The sequence below is a fragment of the Lytechinus pictus genome, chromosome 2 (assembly GCF_037042905.1).
Source record: "Lytechinus pictus isolate F3 Inbred chromosome 2, Lp3.0, whole genome shotgun sequence".
Classification (NCBI taxonomy): Eukaryota; Metazoa; Echinodermata; class Echinoidea; order Temnopleuroida; family Toxopneustidae; genus Lytechinus; species Lytechinus pictus.
Window position 1 is genome coordinate 2,553,670 of NC_087246.1, and position 17,031 is coordinate 2,570,700.

At 34.9% G+C, this 17,031-nt stretch overlaps 1 protein-coding gene across 1 annotated transcript in view; it reads left to right on the forward strand.

Annotated features, from left to right (window-relative positions):
• LOC129255015 (protein GUCD1-like) overlaps nt 1-15,073 on the forward strand; it is a 30,482-nt gene extending 15,409 nt beyond the window's left edge. The window contains exons 2-9 of the mRNA XM_054893562.2: nt 1,720-1,835; nt 4,823-4,897; nt 5,740-5,839; nt 7,333-7,439; nt 7,973-8,078; nt 9,645-9,702; nt 11,234-11,308; nt 14,621-15,073. Coding sequence (XP_054749537.1) covers nt 1,753-1,835; nt 4,823-4,897; nt 5,740-5,839; nt 7,333-7,439; nt 7,973-8,078; nt 9,645-9,702; nt 11,234-11,308; nt 14,621-14,706 — 690 coding nt within the window. The 5' untranslated portion in view covers nt 1,720-1,752 and the 3' untranslated portion in view covers nt 14,707-15,073. The remainder of the gene's footprint in view (nt 1-1,719; nt 1,836-4,822; nt 4,898-5,739; nt 5,840-7,332; nt 7,440-7,972; nt 8,079-9,644; nt 9,703-11,233; nt 11,309-14,620) is intronic.
• Nucleotides 15,074-17,031: the final 1,958 nt, after the last annotated feature.

A 17,031-nucleotide genomic window follows, 5' to 3' on the forward strand; every position in this document is an offset into this window, starting at 1 on the left:
TCAGACATTATGGACCTGATGTTTGGAATTCCCTACCTACTAGTACTAGGAATATATTATCAGTGCATTCCTTCAAAAGTGCGGTAAAACGCATACTTGTCTCTAAGATGTAACTTTTTAGCAAGACACATTTTTGTTGTACTATACATCTTAAACTTAAAGATTGATATAATTTCAATTATTATTACGCCTCACACACTCCTTGTAAATATATGTAAATAGTTGTGGCACATATAATTTTTTTTTCTGTGTGTAATCATTAGTTTTTAGTATTCTTTTATATTTATGTATGTATTTCATATATCCAAAGGTGTGGCAACAGCTCAAGCATCTGCTTATATTGTCATACCACTGCATGTCTGCAACCTTTGTATAATCAGTTATGTAAATGATCATAATTATACATTATTATTATGTAAAATTTAATGTATTTAATGTATTTAATTTTGTGATGGTCACACTATGTACATTGTCATGACATGCAGAAACGAATAAATAAAAAAAATATATAAAGACCCTTTTTTATGATTCCAAACATCAAAATAGTGTGATATAATGTACCATTTTTCTATGCATTGAGGTCTAAAAGTAGAGATAGAATTCATCAAAATTGTTATAAAGGTCTAAAAACACAAAAAAATACAAATTCAATTTTGGATTGCCCTGATGTGGCAGAATTTTTTTTGATTCGATTAGTTTACTATTTCAAAATGGATAATTTTGTGCTGTTTTACCAGTTTCTTTGGGCATCACGATATTGAATGATCTAGCCCATTTGTTTTACAAAGTAATTCCAACTTCTATTATATTGATTATGTTAGATTGTAATTTGCAAGTTTTGAGGCACTTTTGCATGTCACAGTCTACAATGTATCCACATGATGCCACAATGTCATTACAAAAGAAGTTATGTCAGGTTTGGAGGTGTCATAAATTTTTAGTCAGTTTATTGTCCCTGATCTTGGCAAGAGGGATTTGTGAAATGGTTAGCAGCCAAGTGGCTAACTATCTCCGATTTTATCAGGAAGCTAGACTTATGACGGTGTTGAGAAACGGAGCCCCTGGTGGGCTGTGCAGCAACTCGGGATCTTGTCATCTGATCATCACTTCTAAAAGATGCCGACTAGGATTAGATCATGGATCTTGTCATCTGATCCTCTCTTCTCAATGGTGTCACCATGATGACAGATCATGGTCTGGATCTTGTCATTTGATCCTCCCTCCTCAAGGGATATTACCATGATGAGAGATCATGGTCTGGATCGTGTCATCTGATCCTCTCTTCTCAATGGTGTCACCATGATGACAGATCATGGTCTGGATCTTGTCATTTGATCCTCTCTTCTCAATGGTGTCACCATGATGAGATATCATGGTCTGGATCGTGTCATCTGATCATCTCTTCTCAATGGTGTCACCATGATGACAGATCATGGTCTGGATCTTGTCATTTGATCCTCCCTTCTCAAGGGATATTACCATGATGAGAGATCATGGTCTGGATATTGTGATCTGATCCTCTCTTAAGGGTGTTACTATGGTGATATCCTGGATCTTGTCATCTGATTCTCTCTTCTTTAAGGGTTTCACCAAGATGGAGATCATAGTCTGGAACTTGTCATCTGACCTTTCGACCTTTCACTAATGAGATCTCTACATGCCCAGATAATTATTTTAGCATTTATGATATATGACAAGGTATAATCTTTTTTTTTTCAGATCAATATTGTAGATACCTCATGATTAGTCAAGATGACAGAAATAATGGATGTGCCGCATATATTGCAACAGGAGCAATGGGATTGTGGCTTGGCTTCTGCCAGGATGATTTTCAGGTTTGTTACAATAAATAGTTTGACCACACTTTGTGGTGAGCCCAATAACTTTTGATATATAGAGCTCTATTGCATCAAAGGAAAGGAAAGGATATGCAAATCAATAACTTCTCACCAACATTTTATACAAATCACTATCTATTAATGATTCATGAGCAAGTGTAGGAATAAAAGACAACATTCAAGAATAAAAATTTATCAAATTTTAAGGGCTCTCAATAATCCATTTTACAAATATGTTAATCTGCATTAAGCTCAATCTGCATATTGATCCCTGAATGGTCACTGATAATCCTTTTTCAGTTTATTTGAAAGGGTTCATTGGAACTTCATATAGTCCAACTACCAAACTTTTTTGTCTCACTTGCATAGCTGAGTGAGACTATAGGCGCGGCTTTTCCGACGGCGGCGGCGTCAACATAAAATCTTAACCAAAGGTTAAGTTTTTTAAATGACTGCATAACTAAGTTAAGAGTATATGAACCTAGTTCATGAAACTTGTACATAAGGTTAATCAAGTATTACTGAACATCCTGCCTGAGTTTCAGGTCACATGACCAAGGTCAAAGGTCATTTAGGGTCAATGAACTTGACCATGTTGGGGAGTCAATATCGAAATCTTAACCCAAGGTTAAGTTTTGGAAATGTCATAATAACTTAGAAAGTATGTGGACCTAGTTCATGAAACTTGGCCATAAGGATAATCCAGTATTACTCGACATCTTACCTGAGTTTTAAGTCACATGACCAAGGTCAAAGGTTTAGGGTCAATGAACTTTGGCCAAGTTGGAGGTATTTGTTAAATTGCCATCATAACTTTCAAAGTTAATGGGTCTGATTCACAAAACTAAGACATAAGAGTAATCAAGTATCACTGAACATCCTGTGCGAGTTTTAGGTCACATGACTAAGGTCAAATGTCATTTAAGGTCAATGAACTTTGGTTATTTGGGGGGGTATTTGTTGAATTACCATCATAACTCTGAAATTTTATTGGTCTAGTTCATGAAACTTGGACATAAGAGAAATCAAGTATCACTGAACACCCTGTGTGAGTTTAAGGTCACATGGCCAAGGTCAAAGATCATTTAAGGTCAAAGAACTTTGGCCAAGTTGGGGGTATTTGTTGAATTGCCATGATAACTTTGAAAGTTTATAGATCTGATTCATAAAACTAGGACATAAGAGTAATCAAATATAACTGAACATCCTGTGTGAGTTTCAGGTCACATGACCAAGGTCATTAAAGTCAATGAACTTTGGCCATGTTGGTGGTCATTATTAAATTGCTGTCATAACTTTCAAAGTTTATGGATATAGTTTATGAATTGTGGACATAGGGGTAATCAAGGATCACTAACAAGTCTTAGGTCACATGATTAAAGTCAAATGTCATTCAGGGTCAATGAACATAAACTCCTCAAAAAAAGTTTGGAAATCTGACTTTGATCGATAATCCCTCCTCGGTTTTAATAAATATCAATGTGTATTTAATATCAATGAATAGATCATTTAATTCTCTTTAAAATGATACCCTACATGATATGATTATGGTTCACATGGAGGTGCAGTGCCTTGAAATGTGGGGCAGGGTCAAAATTCAAAAGTTGCAAAATGACACAATACTGGAAGTCACTGTTCTTTTTCCGTGGTGATGAGTGAGTTTCTCAGCGGTTTCTTTTGAACTTGATCAATATTAACTCCTCAGTTTTAGTAAATATCAATGTGTAATTTATATCAATGGATAGATCATTTAATTTTCTTTAAAATGATACCCTACATGATATGATTATGGTTCACATGGAGGTGCAGTGCCTTGAAATGTGGGGCAAGGTCAAAATTCAAAAGTTGCAAAATAACACAATATTAAAAGTCACTGTTCTTTTTTCCGTGGTGATGAGTGAGTTTCTCAGCGGTTTCTTTTAATTGTTTTCATGCACCTTAACATCAACATTAACATTCAATCAAACACACCTCTGCACAAACAAACATGCATGGGTATCTCAAACCACGACTCAAACCATGTTATCTCACAGAACCATCACTACATAAACCACAACAAAACATAAAAAATGAAGAAGCAGGGGCTTGATTTAAATGGATTTTCATCTCTATTGTATTGTCACAGACAAAAGAATCATGTTCTGTATTGACCCTTCATGACTATTTCTGCTCGTTTTGCAGCTTTTCAATTCAGACCTCATCCAACACTTTTGAATCCTGCTCTTTTCGTGATGGCATGATCATAACAAGCATGGTATTATTTTAAAGAGAATTAAATGATCTTTTGAATGATGTCAAATATGCATTGTGTAAAATTGGGGGTTGGGAGAAATTAATGGCCAAACTCAGATTTCCAAACTTTTTTTTGAGGGGTTTAGTATTTTATCATTATATGAATGGTGTTTTTTTAAATAATTATTTTATAATAGTTTTCAAAGTCAGCACTGCTGCTATATTGAATCGCGTAATACAGGTGAGACTGCCAGAGGCGCCCCACTTGCTTATTGTCACAGTTTAAGTCATTCCCCCTTCAGATGTGTTTTATTTTGTTAAAACTTTCAGGCAGGTGAGCCTTTATCAGTCATTTTTTAATGTTTTTTTTTATATTATTTTTGTAGAGCTGGACAGAGAATGTTATATTTGTAACTAATTGGTACCAATGAAAATTAATGATTCAATGATAGGCTACTAATTAATTAATTGATTTGTTTAACTATAAAAAAAACATGAAGAGCATTTTGAAAAGTTGATTCTTTTCCATGCAAACATTAAGTTTATGTTTGTGTTTCCTTTTTCTCAACAACAGTGTTTTTGTTCATTTTTGTATATTTAATTTTTATCTTCATTTTGATAAGTTCAAACAAATGAGATTTCCCCTTTTGTTAGATATTTTGGGCAGGGTTTGACTGTGTTTAGATTCAAGGGTGTAAGTATGCTGACTTTGCTTTTTCTGTTTCCTGCATGCTTTTTTACTTTTCCATTAGGTATTGCAATGTTTCTCTAGGAGAAGGTGATGAGAAGTTGATGAAAGCATGCAAAGAGCTAGAAATAAAGAAAGCGTAAGTTTCACATGATGTGTTTTGCTATTTTGTTGTTTTGTTCATTTTATTGCACAATTTGTAGAAATTACTCTGTACAGCTGAAGGATATTTCAATTTAGTGAGATGATAGTCTGTAAATTTACTGTATGGCAGGTGCTTGATGAAGAACATCCAAGAAACCCTGCACAAAGTGAAAAAAAGTTGTATTCCTTTGTCACTGCGGAAGTCTAATAAAACAAACAAGGTGTACTAAAGAACTCTTTATTTAATACAGCAGCAGCAGGTATGCGATACTACCGAAGTACAAGAACAACGCCAGCACACAATAATAAACTTTTCTTGTATAGCACTTATGATTAATATCTCTAAGCGCTTCCAAAGGACTTTGATATCATTTTCTGGCTTTAGCTTGGATGGCTGTAACTTACAGCGCACATGTGTTTTAAAGAATATATCCCTGCCAGGTACCCATTTACCTCACCTGGGTTGAGTGCAGCACAATGTGGATCTATTTCTTGCTGAAGGAATTCACATCATACCTGGGATTTGAACCCGTGACCCTCTGTTTAAAAGTCTGGAGACTAATCCACTGGGCCACAATGCTCCACAAACTTCTTCAAGATGATGATGGTAATGATTCTAATATTTGTGTGCATTGAAGACACATGGTCGATCTGAGAAGATTTCTACTTTTTCTGTACATGTGAGACAGAAATGAAGATTACTGTTGGACATTTTCTTGGATAAGATGCTTAAAAGTTACAGCAGTGCAATTGTATATATATTGCATTACTTTCAGATAATCTAATATGTCATATTGCAATCATCATATTTCAAACATTTTCCTTGTTTTAATGCAGTATTTGGACTGTAGATCTGGCTCATCTAATGGCAAAGTTCAATATCAAACACGACTTCTACACACTCACATTTGGGGTAGATCCAAAATATTCCACCGTGGTGAGTCTGTTCTTTGTCCAAATTATATAAACTGTTTCATGTAAGTTGTATAATTGTCCTCTGCTTATAAAGGTCATTTGAGTTGTAGTAGAGACAAGGAGTTCAAATAATGAGGCTAAATCCAAGACCAAGCAATGCTGATAATGTAGCATCAAGAACTAGCCCAGTGAAGAGGGAGCAACAACATTCTGTCAGTATATTGAAAGTTTTAGGAATAAAATTTGTCAAATTGTTTTCATTGTTGTGTGAACCTCTTATCGATCTATTTCAATTATTATAATTCATCTGATAAAAAAGCAAATAATCAGTCAGACTGCAGGTCCCAAGAAAGTGGCTTCTTTCATCCAAGTGATATTCATGACTTGAGATGTTTTGCATATTTAATGAGCTTGATGCGGACCAAAACACCTCTTTTCATTCGGTCATTGCTGCTCTAATTGTGCATCGAATTTCATGAATTTGGTACCATTGTAAAGAAGAAGAATCATTCTTTCAGGTCATGTGTTTGGATTTATTCAAAGATTTTGTAATATAGGTTAAAATTTTGATCTAAAATATGCTACAAAATAAATATTTTCACCTGACAAAAGCTGCTATTTTCACACTTTATTTTTATTTGAGCCCAAATGATTTTTATATCATGATAAAGCTGAATATGTATGCTTTGAAATGATATAGGTTTTAAAATAAGAATTGGTTTAATCGGGTCAAGATCACACTTTTCACATGCCAAGTACATAAAGCAGTTTGAAAACAAGAATACTGCACTCTGATTGGTCAAAAAGACCACACAATGGCAAATTCCAACAGTCCCAGTGCCTGGGTTCGTTGGAAGGTCACACTTCCCATGTGGTAATCTCCTCAAATACCCCGCGCCTGTTGTTCTGTGAACCTTATCCAGCCAATCAGAACTCTGGATTTCATGCAAGTACAAAATTTCAGAAATCTCGTCTTGTACCTTGGTGGGAAAAGTGTGATCTTGACCCGATTAAAAGGTGCCGCATATCAAGAGTGGCATTGTGAGAAAGTACAGAAGTTCAGCTTTATGGTGATATAGATATCATTGAGGCTCAAAATAAAAAGTTTTGCACAATTTGCAAAAGAAAACAGAAGAAGAAAATTCAGTTTTGAGGCACATTTTCAGGCTAGAAATTTACTTCTTTAACAAAATATTGTATACAAAATAAATGACCAATATGAAAGAGTAACTTTCACTCTATCTGATGGTGCAATAATATTTCATTTAACTTGAGGTTAAAATAGGTAAATTCTTGGAGGAAGAAAATCTCACGAATCACAAGATTTTGCAAGGAGGAGGATTCAGCCACGAGATGATTTGGATGAATCTGGCCTTTTTGCTCATTAGCATAGGGACCTGCGGTCTGACTGTAATGCAGAAATTGATGTAGTCCGAGACATTTCTTTCTTAACTGTATCACAATCATCTTTCTAATTTACATTGTGAAACTCTTCTTTAATTGATTATTTTGCAGGAATTTTATAACTGTAATACCTATTTTTCTGATTTCTGGGAAGAAGAGCGTAGGATCAATAAGCTGTTTCTAGAAGCTCAGGACAGAGGTATCATTGCATCTAAGAAGTAAGTTTCACCCATTGATGACACAATGATAATGCCTAATAGAGGACAATTCACGTGTTGTCCAAAGAAGCATGTTGGTTTCTTCAAGGACCGAGGTTTCTTTGACTTTTTGCTGGGCCTTATCAAGATATACTATCAAGGATGAAGCCTTGCTCCATGAAAGCAGCTAATCGTACAGCCTAGTTCATCGATATTAAACATCAGGCCATGTGAAGTAGCAAATATAATGTGCTTAAGAGTAGCTACAACATATAGCGTCACATAATATTCAGTATGTAACTGAGCAGAAACCCACAAAATATTGTGTCAAGTTTTTTTGTTTTTCTCAAATATATAATTTTTTAAAGGATATTCATTTAGATTTTTTGTGCCAAGAGACTGTGGCATCTCTGTCTCAGTCATAAGACCTGTTGTCTGTTCAGATATGCCACTGATGGAGTGATTAATGTGATTTCTCTTATTTGTCAATTCATTTACTTTAGATTTATTTCTGCACTAAAAGTGTCTTTTCAAATTATTTTTTATCGCCTCAGATCACTTTCCCATGACGAGATCATCAGTCGGCTCAAAAAGGGTCAACCTGCTGTAGTTCTTATTGATGCTAGTCTTCTTGTTTGCCTGGAGTGTGATGTCACAAAGGTTGGTAACAAGTACAACACTACACCCCAATTACCAGCCTCGCCATCTTTTATTAGCATGCATGATATATGAAATGATATATAACAAAAAATAATAATTGTATATCCTTGTAATTTTGTGATAAGGTTATGTCAACATCTCAAAAATGATTGTAATGTTAGCGGCTAATTGCTTCCTTGGTACATTCACACATGTTCCAATTTGAGAATGTTCATCCACTTTTGAGATTTCAAGCAGAGTTCTTCCAATGCATGACATCATATAAAAATCATTTCTTGTTATTTGCTGAGTCCATATCACATTCTGAAGAACTGTAAAAAAAACTAGGATTTTCTCTCAACTATAAGGCCGGCCCAGTGAGCACTGTCACCAGATCAAAAATGAAGCCTCATATATATAGATTATTAATAAAAATGTAAAGTTTCATCCCATGAAAGGTTGCCAAAGTGAGGCAGTAAGAATGACTAATTTTTTTTACTCGGACCGGCCACATGCACGATCTTGCATAAAAAGATCACTGGGATATCAAAATACAAGAGTCTCTAATGGAATGCAAACTGGGGTCTCATGCTGCCCTGGGTAAAGAATAGCCTATGTGCAGGGTATGAAATATTGATAATGCATTTGTTTTATCAGGCACCTTGATAAATTTATTTCACATTGGCTGGTTTAAATATATTTATTTAATGCTGTTTATGATCGCAAAAGAGTCCCCGACAAAGTTCATCAAAAGAATAATAAAAAACTAAGGGTAAACACAAAGAAATACACGAGAAATGCACAGAACAATAAAATACATAGGAATTTAATAATGTTTCGGCAAAAAGTTTTGTAGATATTTGTTAGAAATGTCATAAGTTTCACCTAAATTTAGCATTCTATTAGCTATTTAAAGTGAGTTAAGGCAAAAACATAATTTCATACACCAATTTGCATAGTTTATTACGGCAGTCAGAAACGGCCGTTTTACCTCTTTGCACCAGCTACATATAGGTGGTTTGAATGAAAATGAATAAAACAGCTTTTTTTTACTCACCGTTGGGGAAATGTGACTGAGGTATAAAGTAGCCCAATTAAATTAGGGTTAAAAGGTACTACCAAATCATAATCTAAAATCATTTGGGCTCCAACAGAAATTAAGAGTAAAAACAACAACTTTTGTCGGATGAAAATTATTATTTTGTATCATGTTTTAGATCAAAAGTTTCACCTATATTACAGAATCTTTTAAAAATTCCAGACACATGACCTGAAAGATTAAATATTCTTCTTTATAAAGATACCAAAGCATGAAGTTTGGTCAATATTAAGAGCAGCAATGGCATAATAAAAAAGAGGTGTTTTTGTCCGCACCAAGCCCATACATATGCAGAAACCTAGTCATATCACTTGAATAAAAGAAGCTACTTTTTCAGGACCTGCCTACTGACTGATAATGTATGGTCTTTAGTTGTATGAGGCTTTGTGAAAAACTTTCTACCCAGTTTGGTACACTTAAGAAATACTTAACATTGTTGTGATTCTGAAGTTGATATGCTTATTGTTTCCCTGTTTATGTATACACAGCAAGATCTTCAGTTTGGGTGCTGCCAGAGAGATGAGGAGGAGGAGGAAGGATATATAGGTAAATGACAATGCACTACCCTGTATATCAAGGGCAGTTTTAGAATTTCATAATCAAAGTTTCCAGGAAGTAATTATTTTCACTTCAAAGAGGACAAAAAATTCTCCCAGAGATATTTAGGAAGCAACATATCACCCCTTAAGTAGAGAGCATGTCTCATTATTTAATGTTGTTAATACCAAGATCATGTCCCATTTTACTCGGGTTCTTTCCAAATGGCATTTTGGAATTCTCCTTTTCATTCATGCTGAAAAGGGAAGATTAGATGCTAAATACCCTGAGCAGTATTACTAGTAAAAGATGGCTCAGACTTTGTTTATGTGGCTTTAGGTATTAAATGCACAAGCTGGGTTGCCCCCCCCCCCCTCCAATCTAGGCCTGGGTTTAGGATTTTGTGATCATATTATGAACCCAATTCATTCCAGCTGACAAAGTAGTTTAATACCAAAGCTTCTACTTAGTACACTTCCTGTTTAAAGATAAATTCCAGTTGTGCGAACGATCTCAAAATGACTTTTTTACAGAATTTAATATAATGATCACCAAAGTGTCTGTTTGTATGAATAAAAAATATGTGCCAAAGGATTCTGGAAGAAATTGTGTAATTGCTGAGAAATAAGCAAAATAAGCGCGGATTCGGTCACTTCCGTCGGGTCTTTATTCCAGCAATAATAATACACTGTCCCACGTGTGCCTATCTGTGTTGGCGATCTTCAGTGTGATCGTTTTTTGAGCTAGATATTATGATTTCACAAAGTTCAGTTTATGTAACTGTACCAGATCTAGATCCACGATGATATATCAATACTTTACCTTGGTTTTACAGACTTTCTCACGAAATCAGTGTTTTACTGCAACTACGTTCATTTAGCTTTAAGAACTGCTATTTATCCTATGTTTGTGTATTCACCATTGATGCATGTGAAATAATGAAGGAAGGGTTCATGTATTGAATTGCTTCATCTACAGTAACTTCATTATCATTCGAATAATGAATGTTTATTAGTGCAATGGACAGAATACTTCACGAGGTGAAATATGAGATGATCGCTTCAACGAGGCATAGCCGAGGTGATGGATCATTAATTTCATCCTTCACTAAATTAAGTTTTCTCTCTATTGCACAGATGAAAAACATTCATTGTTTGATTTATATTAAACCTAAACATAGCTCCTTGTCATTTGACATTAATTGGTTTTGATGCAAAAGTGCATGTAGTGCGAGTACAGTTTGTTGACTGAAGGGCCTGTGGTCTCGGTGAGCATGCAATGGAAAAAATCGTATGGATCCAAATTGTACGAATGATGACATAACATTATAAAACGGGTTGTATGATTGATATCAAGCTACCAATCAAATAACAAGGATCTGTCTAGGTGTCATAAAATTGCAATAACACAACAGGATCTGCACCTGCACAAAGAAAGATATATTTATAAGTCATGTCTATATGTCATGTTAACTATCTAGTGTTCACAATCTTAGCTGCATCGTATTCAATCTTTATTTATCTGGTTTACATACCTGCAGGTCATTTCATAGTTGCTTGTGGCTACAATATAGAGAAGGAGCAAATATTTTACAGAAATCCTGCAAGGCCTGTCGGTAAGTAGCCAACAATATACACTTATCAGAACCCTCTGCAAATCAGAGAATGGCAGCAGGAAATGCATACCATCAATATACACCATTGCATTGTCCTGTAGGAATGAAGAATCAGTGATGGTGCTACAGGGATGCAGTGGAATAACCACCTCATATCATTTTTCAAGTAGAGGAAAAAGGGAATATAAAATGGGAAAAAAAATTAAAAGCAGGACACTGTAACTTTATGAGAGACATGTACATGTATCTTCAATTCAAAGTATTCTAGCTGGCTTCTTGTCTGCTCTTCTATTTTTCCTAAAACCTGCTTCAAGTGGCCAAATGAGTCATTTTGATCTCAAATAATATGAAGTTAATAACAAGCTTCTCAGTCATTGTCAAGGGTCATTTGAGGCCAACATACTTAGTATTTTTCATTTTTCTTCCTTCATGAATTTTTTTATTTTTATTTGATTTGCGCATCATGATGTTTTATGTACAACTAGAATAAAAGCATGCATGTTACATGGTCAAGCAATACTTTAAATATATAACATAAAGAGGCAACATATAAAAAACGAAAGGCAATTAAAAAGAATCAAAGTACGACAAAATAAAGCAATTATTGGATGTGGAGACCAGCATCTTAGCTGTTTTTGTTTTCAAATTCAGAATTGCTGCTATTGAATAGTGTAATAAAGGTGATACTGACACAGGCATTTTACTTGTTAAACTACTGTAACTGGTTGGTCTCATTGAGAAACTGCTTCTCGATGAGGCAAATAGAACAGAATTATGGTAATATATCAATTTATACAATTGCTGTCTGATAAAATGTTGACATTGGCATAGCTGATATTCTGTTCATATATTCTGGTTGGAATTCAAATTATTTTCATGAATTGTACTAATTGAAAATCTGGGGAATAGATCATGATATAAACAAAAATTATTTGTGCTCTTCCATATTATTCCTTTTATATATTAATGACATGTGTAATGTATCCAGTAAACTTCATATATCTTATTCGCAGATGACACCAGTATATTCATGTCCCACAAAGATTTACAGACGTTACAAACAGAATTTCATGAGGAATTACAGAAGGTTACCGATTGGTTATACTTGAACAAATTATCCCCCAATGTTTCTAAAACTAACTTTATGATATTTACAAATATGAAAATAAATTCTAATGAAATTGATATAAAATTGTGTGGTTCAATAATAAAAGAAGTTTCATCTAAAATTTCTTGGTGTCATAATTGACAATAAATTAACGTGGTTAAATCATATTGATGCCATCTGCAATAAGATATCTAAGAACATAGGCATAATTTCCCACCAAATATTTTTTAAATGCTGTATTATGCTATTATTTCACCATTTTTGTCTCGCCCACCGGAGGTGAAGGCGAGACTTAGGGATCCAAATGTTATCCGTCCGTCTGTCGTCCGTCCGTCACAAACCTAATGACACATAACTCCACAACCGTAAGTTGCTTTTCAACCAAAATTGGATGGTAGATGGACTTGGGGGACCTGCATGTTATGCTGCAGTCGGAGGTCACATGGTAAGGTCAAAGGTCATTTTCAGGTCAACGTTAAAGTTTACATGCAAGACTCTTATGACACCTAACTCCGCAACCGTAAGTCACTTTTCAACCAAACTTGGATGGTAGATGGACTTGGGGGACCTGCATGTTATGCTGCAGTCGGAGGTCACATGGTAAGGTCAAAGGTCATTTTCAGGTCAACGTTAAAGTTTACATGCAAGACTCTCTTGTGACACCTAACTCCGCAACCGTAAGTTGCTTTTCAACCAAGCTTGGATGGTAGATGGACTTGAGGGACTTGCATGTTATGCTGCAGTCAGAGGTCACATGTTAAGGTCAAAGGTCATTTTCAGGTCAATGTTAAAAGTTTACATGCAAGACTCTTATGACACCTAACTCCGCAACCGTAAGTCGCTTTTCAATCAAACTTGGATGGTAGATGGACTTGGGGGACCTTCATGTTATGCTGCAGTCGGAGGTCACATGATAAGGTCAAGGTTATTTTCAGGTCAACATTAAAGTTTACATGCAAGACTCTCTTATGACACCTAACTCCGCAACCGTAAGTCACTTTTCAACAGAACTTGGATGGTAGATGTACTTAGGCGACCTGCATGTTATGCTGCAGTCGGAGGTCACATGGTAAGGTCAAAGGTCATTTTCAGGTCAACATTAAAATTTACATGCAAGGCTCTTATGACAAGTGTTATTCCATCGCAGCCATTTCACAATTAAGTTTTGATACAAATCTGTTGCGTGCCCTCGCAAATCACGATATTTCTGGTTATTTTCATAAGAGGGTGAGACACAAAATCGCTTTTGCCTTGTTAAATTATGGCATTCTTGCGTGGGGAAGTACTGCGAATATTCATTTAGAGAGATTACATAAACTTAAAAAACGTGCAGTCAGAATTATAAACAACTCCCCTTTTTACGCCCATTCTTATCCTATTTCTCATTGACTTAAAATTTAAATATTTATGATATGTACAAGTATGAAATGGGACTTTTTATGTATCTATGTTCTAAAGGACTTTTACCAGCATTTTTATTGAACTGTTTTAAAATTAAATCATAATATTCATGAATACCCTACTAGAAATGCTGCAAACTTCCACTTTCCTAAAATAAGAACTTGCCGTTCTAATAAATCTATTTTCTTTCGTGGCCCTCTACTTTGGAATTCTTTGCCGGTTAATTTGAAAACATCTTGTTCATTTAATATCTTCAAATGTTACTTCAGAAATTTCATAATTGATAATTAAACCTGTTTGTAATATTTTTTGTATAATTTAAATCTTACCATTTGTGTATCTATGCTTTTGCATTGTCTTCTAATTTTTATTTTTTGCTTTTGTTTTTTTTTTGTTACATTTGATATTGTCAATAATTATTATTCTTTTTAAAGTAAGTTGGGTTGGCCGTTTTATAAGGATATTTTTTTCCTTTTTGGTTGCTTCCCTCTCCATGCTTTTTTTTTGGTATTTTATGTCTTTGATGTTATGTAAACTTTGTTCCCATGTATTTTATCACAATTATGTTCATTTTTATGCAGAGAGCAAAATAAACTTTAATTAGATATTGTTCATAATGTGACCGAATTCCTGAAACCTGCAATGACTTAGGGCTTTATTATAGGATATGTAAACGTATATGGGGACTTGCATCCATTTTCTGTCTTGCCGTTAAAGTCTTTTCATCGCAATGCACTTGTTTTTAATCATTCATTTTATTTCATCCCTTACAATCTTTTGTATCCCTCACACCTTCTTTTTAGATCTCTGCTGTTGCTCCTTTGAGAACTTTGATGTTGCAAGGAAATCACATGGTACAGATGAGGATATCCTTTTCATCCAAAGATGACCTTGCATAATGTCATCGACCTTTGAATTTGTATATTTGAGAAACCTGATCGTACACAAGTCATGCATGAAGCAATATCATGAATTTATGTGAATCTGTTGTGCAATATCTTAATATTCATACAAAGAATGATTTATTATTGTACCAAAACTCCCAAACAATACAAAGTTTAAAAGAGGGGGTAATTTTTATCAACTAATTTGTGTGCATTGGTCAGTGAAATGATTTTCTACATTAATGTTCGTAAATATTATGCAAGTCACAAGTTATTCAGTCTATAATTTGGCAATGTAAAATCCAATAATGCCTCTCCACTTTTGTATAGAGATATAATACATGTAATAAAAAGGTATGCACAACATAGCAATTAATGTTTATTTTTCTCTAAAAATGTTGGTGTATTTTATTGTTTTGTTGTTGAAAGTTTGGTTAACAATTGTCAAGTCATTGTTCTACATCATAAAACTGAGAAAAAGATATACAGGAAATGATAAAATCAAATGGACTTTCTCAAGTTTGATAGTTTGTTTTCTATGATCTTAGGAAAATCTTAGACCATGGCTTAAGTCAATTCTTAACTCAAACCAGGAGCCATGAAAAGGAGCTACAGACTTGTGGAAACCCTTGATATATAAGTATTTGACAATATATAGTTAGTATTGAACTATTTTTAATTCAGTTGGGTCATGCTTTCATGATCTCTGCACTATGATTGAAAAGTAATTCTTTTTTTTATTCTGTACATTCCATGATTTATATTAAAAAAATATATATAGTAAACAAATAAAGTAGATTTCAGTGTGTTTGGTGTGAATGAACTATAGTCGGCTTTGGTTGTCATGTGTTGAAAGTCTTCCACATCACATTACATTAGTCCAATGGCACCTGTTGAACAAGATACAGGATGCAGATTAAAATTGAAGATTTGTTAGAAGTTCAAGAAATCATGAATTTATCTTTTTATTTCCTGCTGCTCTGTCAGATAGAAATACTTATGGGGAAGGAATGAGATGGGTGTGATCAGTTAATGTCTTTAACCCATCACCCAAGACTACCCCACTCCATTCACATTGCCTTGAAGAACATGACTGTGAAATTCCCCTCTTCAAAATGATTATAATAATGATGATGATGATGATGCTGATTATGATGATGATGCTGATGATGATGATGGTGATGATGATGATGATGATGGAGATGACATTGATGCTGCTGCTGATGATTATGGTTATTATGATGAGGAGGAGGAGGATTACAATGATGATGGTGATGATGATTCTAATGATGATGATGATTACATTTAATGTCAGTATATTTTCAAACCTTAGTCCACGTCATAAAGAGTTACAACTATGGTAACTTTGCTATTATGGCAATTACCATGAATGATGATGTGTCACAGCAGCCAATCACAATATAAGTTTCCATGGTAATTGCAATAATGACAAAGTAAGAATAGTTGAAAGTATTTATAAAACAGTGATCTCAAAAGATTTTACTCGGGCAAGCTAGCCTGAAATATCAATACAGCCACCCCTATCCCCATGAATGATAATATATAGAGTATTTCTAAAGCGCCAAATCCACATTGATTATGTATGAACAGGATGGAGATGGATGAACAGGATGGAGATGGCAAGGGTGTAGGCTGAGGCAGAGGAGTTCCGACACTGGCAAGCAAAACAAAATTTGTACCCCTTCTGTTTTCAACAGCTGATTTTCCAAAATTTAGTCAGAGGTTTTAGAGAGAGTGAGGCAACTAAAGAGGCCATTTCCAGGGGCAGCTTGATCCAGGATTTTCCAAAAGGGGGGGGGGGGCACATTTTCCGAGGAAAACTTTGACAAGCAAAAAAAAAGGTCTTTATTTTCAAACGGGGGGGGGGGGGGGCACACTTCTGTTTTAACAGAATTTTTACATAAAAATTTTAATTGTGCCTCTCAAAGAGGGGATGGGCCGGCTTTGCCCCCCCCCCCCCCCCTGGATCGCCAGTGGTCATTTCATATTTGATGGCCCCTGGGGCTTGAAGACATATTACAAAAAACAATGGCAAAGATTGGTATGAAAATACATATTAAAGGCGAGTCCAACACATAATTTTTTTTATTTGAATCAATAGAGAAAACTCAAACAAGCGCAAATGATCAATCGAGTTTGTTTAAAGAGGATATATAGGCCAAGGTCTGGGGGGGGGGGGGCATGTGTCCCCACTTTCTGTGATCGGTTGTGCCGGTATTTTCCTGGGCGGATAACTGAGACTTGAAATAGTAGGTCTACTTTACTACCGGTAAGGTACTAGTCTACAACTGTAGACCCACATCTGCAGT